Source organism: Phaseolus vulgaris, chromosome 6, assembly GCF_000499845.2.
Source record: "Phaseolus vulgaris cultivar G19833 chromosome 6, P. vulgaris v2.0, whole genome shotgun sequence".
Taxonomy (NCBI): domain Eukaryota; kingdom Viridiplantae; phylum Streptophyta; class Magnoliopsida; order Fabales; family Fabaceae; genus Phaseolus; species Phaseolus vulgaris.
The window spans coordinates 28,968,988-28,978,031 of record NC_023754.2 but is presented as its reverse complement, the minus strand read 5'-3'; the positions used below and the strand labels follow the sequence as shown (position 1 = coordinate 28,978,031).

The 9,044-nt window shown below is 32.3% G+C and overlaps 1 protein-coding gene across 1 annotated transcript; it reads right to left on the bottom strand.

Moving 5' to 3' along the window:
* Positions 1-1,519: 1,519 nt before the first annotated feature.
* LOC137832629 (uncharacterized) lies at positions 1,520-5,630 on the bottom strand. Its single transcript, XM_068640902.1, has 2 exons — positions 5,092-5,630; positions 1,520-1,924 (listed from the first exon to the last, which is right to left on the bottom strand). The coding sequence occupies exons 1-2, from the start codon at positions 5,383-5,385 to the stop codon at positions 1,748-1,750; spliced, it is 471 nt and encodes a 156-aa protein (XP_068497003.1). The 5' UTR covers positions 5,386-5,630; the 3' UTR covers positions 1,520-1,747.
* Positions 5,631-9,044: the final 3,414 nt, after the last annotated feature.

Sequence of the window (9,044 nt, the reverse complement as noted above, 5' to 3'; positions counted from 1 at the left end):
AGATGAACTTTAAATTAAACAAATTTCACATATCTATTTTAATTATTTTTACACAACAAACACTAATCATTTAAACCAAAAACGAAAATCACAAGTTATAGTACAGAGATGAAAAATATATTTAACTATTTTTTTTATAAAACTTCACGTTAAATATCACCATAAAATCTAACATATTATCCAAAAATCATGTGCTAAGAGTAATTGTTTTCATACTCTTTTAAAATTATTATTATTTTCATAGTTAAGGGTCAACTTATTCCAATAATGGAGGGTCTACAAGAGCCAAACTTATGATAACAATGAAAATAATGGTTAACTACTTCACTTCCTATGAAGGAGGGACTAGTAAAAAATAAGGAGGATATGTGAATTTTTTTGGAAAAAAAAGAAAATTATAGTTTAAATTTGAGAATAATGTTTTATTTTAGAAAATTGGAGTAAACGTCCAAAAAGAACTAACTGTTCATTTACTTTTTAATTAGATATTTACATTTTAAAAATATAAATTTAGATCCACAGTAAATCATCCTAAGTATGTGATTAAGGATACTTTTAGTTCTTGTCAATTTTTTAGATTTTAGTTTTAGTCTCTAGTTTTAATAGTGGGTATTTTTTCCTCCAACCCTACACTTTTATTCTTGCACCCTACATTCTTTCAAATACTAAGATAATTTTGGATAATTTCAAAATAGGAGTTTCATAAACAAAAGTGTTTCCGGAATAATAGGAATTTAGAAGAAAAAAAAAACCATTTCAATCACATTTTTTTAATTTCCAGAATGTTAGATCCAGAATTCATAAAATGTATTTTGGAAAGTATGTTCCAGAAATAGCAATGCATTTTTAAAAGGGGTAAAATGGTATTTTCTGAAAATGATGGGTACAGGAAGCCATTTGTTGGGGTGCAGGAGAAACACCCTTTAATAGTTTTGACAGGCCCAATAGAAAATTCCCTGTTTAGCCCAATCGGAAAAGCCTAATGCACGGAAACGGAGTGGTTGGTTGGTTTCTGAGAAGCCCCTTATAGTGTCCAATACAAAATGTATAGGTTGTTGTGATTGTGACTTGTGAACACCAACAAAGTGCAATCATTCATTCAAAAGAACAACAAAGTGCAATCATATGTGAAATTGACCCGTGATCGATCCAATACGGAACATTAGATTAGAGTATAACAAACACAGAATGAAATCATTTTTCTTTATTAGCTTGCTTTTTTTTCAAACTCAAAGTTTATAGAATCAAAGACTGATATATTAAGAGTTGTTTAAGCGACCAAAATCTCCGACAGACCCAAGGAGGATGAATAAGGTGCATGATATAGTGAGATTTTGCAGCATCCAAGAATTTCGGCAACATAATCATTACTACACACCCGATGGTTCCATGTCAATTTAGGTCCAACCACCAAACTCACAATCATGCTAAAGCCTATTCACGTGTCATTATCAGAGTCACTATTATTTGATTTTACGCGTGCGTTTTCATCATGCTAAACTAAGTATGGTCTTTGTTTGTGTGCACGATAAAGAGGTTTCCTTTGTTTTCTGCACAACATTCCATGCATTTACAACCACTGATCCAAAGCTTCATTGCCAAACCAATTTGCACTAAGCTAAATTCTATGTACATGGTATGCTATATGCTTGTAAAGAAAGCTTCTACAATAGCAAGTCTATTTTCTTCACATAAAATTCCTTCATGTAACATGCACATTGCATAACCTTGTTAAACCGAATTCTCATTATACTTGGTTGATATTAGACATGGGGTTGTGAGTGGAATAAGGTAACGAGCTATGTTGATGGGGAGGCCATGATATCCGTTCAGGGCAACATGGTGCAGGAGCAGGATGAGCGATGAACGAAGGAGTCTCATCTCCAGGCATTAAAACTGAAACCCAGCTTGCATACAAACTCATCTGTACAAATTAGAGAAATTTCAATGAATTGATGAAATACCAACTAGACAGTGAAGTTAGAACATCATTGGTTTAGATGTTTAGAATAGAAAAAACTTTTACAACTAAAATAAATTATCTTTCTAAAATAGGTGAATTGAACTGTTATATCCAGCATAGTTGGAATAAATGAGTTGCTTTACACAAGTGGACCAGAAATCACACAAGAAAGGGCTTGACAAATCATTGTCCACTGCAAACTTGGGAGAAAAGCAACAAATGCTTTTATATTTATCAAAGTTCTTCCTAAACTCATTGCTTTCAACATCACATCTCAAATTGAAGGCAATAACATTAAATGTCTTGTTGAAAACCACAAGACTTCTTTTTAAGGTCAAGCAATTTAATGCCATATGGTTGGCTGTCTGCAATGCAGTGTTTAGTCCTTGCTTTTGAAAAGGGATTGGAGGCTCTGAGTTCTCAGTCCAAACCTATGTATATTATTATAAAAGGATTGGAGCACCCAAGTGCTCTGATTTTGTTATATAAATATTTACTGGTAAAAAAAAGAAAACAATTTAATGCCTGCAATCATCAACATGGTAAAGTAACAGCGACAATACTATTTCCAGATTATTTTCAAAACAATAAGCAAACTGTAAGAGTTTCTAAGAGAAATTGGCTGGTAAAAATGAGAACAGTAAAATGTCTGCAAGGAAAAAGTAAAACTAAAACACTAATGACCCACCCCTAAACTGTGATTAAAAGAAACAGTGATTAAACAAAATTTTGCTGCTAAATAATTTGCATCTGATACTAAACTTACAAACCAAGGCCAGGCTAGTGATATGCATCCCATCAATCACCAAAGAAGTTGAAGTTATGAAAATATAAGATTTACAATGTACTCGGAATCTTCACTTGATGGACCTCACTAACGTATAAAATGAAATAAAAATAAACAACAGAGACAACACATTCATTGAACCCAACAGTGCTATTTCTCTTTTCTTCCAATCTGCACAAGTTGGTTGTATGAGGCACCAACATCATCCAACATCGTATCATACATTTGACTTTTAACAAAATATAAAATAAAAGAGATTAAATTTGTCCACCTAGATAGATTACGGATCCAAAAAAACATAGTATTTTGCCTTTGGATTATATGTTTTGTATATCCATAACTGAAAAATATTGAAGTTGGCTAGCTTAAAATTACTAGACACAGATACTGGCAAACGCAAAGACTCCACGTCCCAAGAAGATATTTTGGATCACTTGTATTTTCAACTAGCCATTCAAGAATCCAAATCAGTATTTCTAACCTTTGGTCTGATTCAGCTCTAATCTATTTTCCACACGGCATAATCAGTGGCTGTGATGTTGAAGTGACTTTTATATCATGACTTCATTAATAAGAAAAATCATACTCACGTGGTCTAAGAGTGCCTGAGTGGCATCATTACCATAAACAATAAAAAGAATCCCTGACGTCTGCCTAATTGCAAAAGCATGTTCTTTAAAATCCCATATTCTATCTTCCATTAACACCACAATGAAATTCCAAATGTAATTCAAATGCCAAACAAATGCATTCAATTTATATTACTTGTGGACTTTTTGCATTCAAAACTTCATTGGCTAGTACTGGGGGAATCACATTAATGATTTTGTTAAAGTTGAGAGAAACAACTCTACAGCCAATGTCCTAATCAAGTTGGTGCCCTCCAACAGAACAGCGGGGTTGGATAAGTAGGTGGGCCTGGAGTGTTCCTCTAAAGTAATGGCATTGAGTAGGCAACACAATTTTTGCTTGGTTCTAGCTCATCATATGAAAGCTAAGTATAAAATATTAAAGAAAAAAGTTATTGGCTAATGTCTAAGAAAGAAAGTGTGATTACCTTCTGAATTAGTGGCTACTAGGATAGGCAATTAATGGCAAGTACAAGAAGACCATAGTAAGTTTAACTTTGGTCTACAATCTGTCGAAGACCACAAACACTGGCCATGTACGGTATTATTGAAGATTGGAGGTGATGGTCCAGTTGAGTGTCAAAAACAACAATGTGGGTCTCAACTCCGACACAGAGATGGATAAATAAGTCCAAAATACCCGTGGCTAGGGACCAATGTTTACAGAAAACATGTACAGAGGACCATGTCCTCATAAAAAGCAGAGGACAACAAAGTCTACTCATAATTAAGGTATTTGACTGTACGTGTAAATGCAAGGATAATGAAATGAAAAAACTTGGTGTGGGGTTATGCTAGAGTTCCTAAGTTCAAATAACCAAAAAAACAAAGGGAGAAAAATGTTCGTCTGATACTAAATTCAGATTTTGCAAGATTTCCCCTTTTTTTGAAAGATAAATTTAAGGATAAATCACGAAGAGGCTATAAGGCTAAAACACGGTAAACTATTAGTGTATTGCTTCTCCAAAGTGAAGAAAAGCATAAGCATGGTTAGGTCTATTTAAGGATGAAAGAAGAACACCCTCCAGTCTCAGGCCAAGAAAATCTGTAACGGAAGACCATAGAGTTGGATGAGAATATGAGAGCCAGTGGAACAAGAAAATGCAGAGAAGGTCTAAATAAGAGATCAAGAATGTATAATTCCGAAGGATAACAGTGTCAGAGATGATGAGGAACGTGTCAGAAGCATCTTGAATTGGTCAATTGGACAGTAGCAGAAGAATTCAGTAGAAAAACGGTAGTCCTCATTAAGAAAAACCATTATTCTAATATATTGTTGGAAGTAAAAGCTAATTTACGGGAGTGGTAATAATCAAGTAGCAAAGAAGAGAGAAAAAAGCAACCTAGAAACAACAACAAAATTAGGTAGAAGAAGCTTTATGTCAGATAAGTAATCATCACTAGTCCAAAAACCAAAATAACTACCCAAATTAAAAGCCTCCTGAAGTGGAAGAACAAAGAGAAAATCATTCATTTTTTTCTCTTCTGTTTAGTTGAGGGAAAACTTGAAAAAGAAAGAAAAAGAGAGAAAACCAAGAAACAGTAACATTCAACAAGGAAGGCACTGTGTGTCCACCATTAAGAACAGGAAAACGGAAGAGCCAGGCCAAAAAGCAAAAAAGTTAAAGGCTTTCACATTGTCATGAAACTGTAATGAGCAGTGAACACTCACGCAGCACACCCCATGAAAAGATGAGTTTTTGAGCACTCACTTTCGGTGAACGGTGGGAAAGCTTCCCATTGAAGGCCATCTGGGAGCTCCGGCGACGGTTCCAGTCGCCTGACGGCAACAGGGGCGGCGAGGCGGGTTTGAGGAACCTTTCAAAGATGGCCATGACTAAGAACATAGAAATGAGAATCGCAGTGGCAACAAAGCCAAAAGAAACAGCATTCACTGAACTATCGAAGCTGCTGCTCCAATGCTGATCATATTCATCTCTCTGCACGTTCAGTGGGGCCCCTATTGGAGGCCATCCACTGCTTATGCTATTATGCTCTCTCACCATTCTTCCTTTGATTTGCTTAACTCTGTTTTACCATTCTGGACAAGTTGGCTTCTGTTCACGTTTGAGTTTTTGGCATTGGTGAGTATGGAGTATCTATTTTTTGTAGTTGAAGAAGAACACGAGAGAAGGAGAGAGAGATGCAGAAGTGGTGCAGTGCAGCCACAGAAGAAGACGGTGAGTACTACAGGTTAAGGATTGGCTTTATAGCAGTTCTCAACTCAGCACTGTTAATTTGAGCATTCAAGAGAGAGAAAGAAGCAAACATGTGGGGGTGGCTGCCCCGTGTAAAAAAGGAGAAACTTTGGAATTTGGATTTAGGACCCTGTCTTTTGTTTCTCTGTCTGGATAAAATCCTAATAAAAATATTTTTACCCTTTCAGATTTGTTTTACTTTTTTTTTTATTTGTTCTTTCACTGTCTTTAGAGAATTAATTAACTTTTATTTATCACTAAAATATTATTCAAGTCTTAGCAAAAAAGGTTAACATATTCATCCATCATAAATTCACGAATGATTGACAAATTTTGTTTGATTTACTTTTTTTCCTTTCAGTATTCACACACTTCATTGTATACTTCAAAGAAAATTACATTCTAGCAATTGATATCATTTGAAAACCAGTAAAAGATTAATAATAAAAATTCGTAATTTTATGTATATTTAAAGAGTGATATAATAAGTTGACATCTAAATAATGAAACTATTCATTTAACAATATCATAAATTAATATTTTAATTATATTAAATTTTTAAATTAAAATATTATGTTATTATGATAGGTTAATTAGTTTTTTTTTCAAAGTTAAATTTTTCCATATTTAAATTATGTCTTTATATATATATTTAGAAAATCTAGTTTTTATTAGCATCATCGTCAAAATCTTTTCCTCAAAAACGGTATATTTTATTGAAGTTGTTTACTTTTTAAAATTTTAACTTAATTGATACATATTTCATTTACTCAAATTGAAAATCTTTATAATTACTAATTTAAATAAAAAATTATACATTCTATCTGTTTTTTTATTGAATACCTTGAATAAAGTCGTAATTCAAATTTACAGCGAAAACATTTTTACATCAAATATCTTCAATTGTTTCGATTATTTGAATATAGAATTCTAATTTTTTGTTTTTTTGTTTTATTTTAGTTTTGCATTCCTTTTATGCATTTGTTTTTATTCTTTTGAAAAATAAGGTCACTCATGTACAAAAGAAATAAATTATATCTATTTTAAAATACAAATGAAGATTAGATTTAGTAGTTTAATTTAGATCTAGACTAGAAGGTTTTTTTTATAAGTTAATATAATTCTACATCATTTGAAAGTCGATATCAATATCAATTTATATATTGTTTCTTTCTCTAATACATCGAGTTGTCTTTAAAATTATGAGATAAATAAAGTGTGTATGTATATATGGTATAAGTATGAGAGTTGAAAAATATTTTGTTTGAATTGAATATTGAAGATAAAGTGAAAGATGGGAGGATCCATGATGGTCGAAAAGATTAGTGAAGATTAGAGGATGTATGAAAAGAATATGAATCCAATGATGCAGGTTTTTCAGGTAGAGCTATAACATTATAACATGCAAATGCACACACACATACATAGGAATAGGGTTTAGTTTAGGAAATGAACAAAACAAAATCGAAAGCACATGCAACACAATATTAATATATGCATTCTGTCTCCCTCAACATATGCTATCTGCCACCACACCAACCTTTGCATTAAGAACCACAATACCACTCACATTATTTATTACCTTTTTTTATTTTTCATATTTTGACCTTACCATAATAATAATAATAATAATAATAATACTATAGAATAATGTTTTTTTTGTGTGATACTCGAGAATCTGAACTATCATGTATGTCGACCTTTGGAGGCCCAAACCCAACATGTGGCCCTCTGATTGTCGCCATGATGAACGGCTGAGATGGGTTAAGAAGGAAATCCTGTTGGTGAAAGCAGAGTGTTGTACCAAAAAAAGAAAAGGAGTGTACAGTGATGTGAACCCCTCACGCGTGCATGGTACAGCTGACACGTGCGAAGGCGTTTGCGTAACAAACAGTGTGGTCAGAAAGAATCAGAAGGGTCAAGGAAGAGAGCGTGGGTGCCTCATGCAAGGGTCACGTGAATGATGCACCCTTTCTCTTCTTTTCATGCTCGTCAAAGCTTTTCACTGCTCTCGTTGACCACTCCCAAAACAAGACCAAAATCCTTTCATTTTAGTTGGGCCTGTCTTGGGCTTTCTCCAGTTTCGTCTTTAGCTTTGGGCCTCGTCTCGGCTTTAAGTGGACTTCGGGACTAGTTTAGGACTGCTTCTTCCTGCACCCCCATATGTTATTTTCTCACCTTCATAAATTTTGTTATTAAAAAAATTTCTTCTGTAATATTTCGAATCATATAATCTAAAAATATTTTTCGTAATTGGCTTCTAGATTATTTAATTTAAAATTTGTTTTTCAGATGCCCGATTACATAATTCAACCATAAGTATTTTTTAATATTAGATTAAGTTTTAAGTTATGTAATCCAAAACCTTTTCATCGATTAGTTTTGGAATTATTTAATCCAAAATATCATTTTAAAAAATATATATTTCAGATTACATAATCTAAAAATTATTAATCCAAAATACTATTTTTTAAAAATATATTATGAATTTGATAATTCGTAAGTTATTTTCGAATAAAAATTAGCTATCATGTAATTCTTAATATATATAATTTTTTTAAATTGTTATTAAATTTTATAAAAATGTGGGAGTGACATCAGAAAAATAAAAATATATTTTTACGTTTTGTGTGGATGTGACTGAAGAACGAACGTATAGAGTTACAATAAGAAGCAATCCTAGTTTAGCTTTCCACAGGCCGATAACGGAAATATAAAAAAAAAAAAAAAACAATGATTGAGACTTATAAAGTTAATTGAAAAAGATCTTAAACTCTAATTTTTCTGTATGAAAGTAGTCAAATATGTAGGAATTGTGTATAATTTGAATATGCCTTAATAAATGGTAATCAGTGTTTAGGAACACCTCTTTATTGCTAATTTAGGCGAAACAAAACAATCATTACTCCCAAAACTTTCCGCAAAGCAGATACACAGTGAATGAATTTAGATTTCTTGGATTTTAAAATGTTATATTAGTTTCATAAAAGTTATCAATAATTATGCACTGTTAGTGACCTTCAAAATGCACCTGGTGCAGTTCAAAAGGGAACTTCACCAGATCCTTATCGTGGACTGAATACTTATTTTAAATTATAATTAGCACTCCCTTTTTACTTTTATCATGTGACTACTTCCTTCCTATAATTTTTTTTTAATGAAACTAATATATCAGTACATGTAATCTAAAACACTCTAGTTTAATGCATTAATCTTTGGTACATGTAGAACTAATAGTGAATATTAAATTAGGATGCATTTAATTAGAAGACATGAATTAAAATTTAAAAATATATGTGAGGTTATGGATAAATCCCTGTTAATAAGGTGAAATGGTTTGAAGGTTGATTTATGGAATTAACTGGATATGTGGACTAGAGAATAATAATAAATAAAAAAACTAGAAAGAAAACTAAATAAATAAAAAACTTGATATAAGAGAGAAAAGATGACCGATAAGAAAAAAC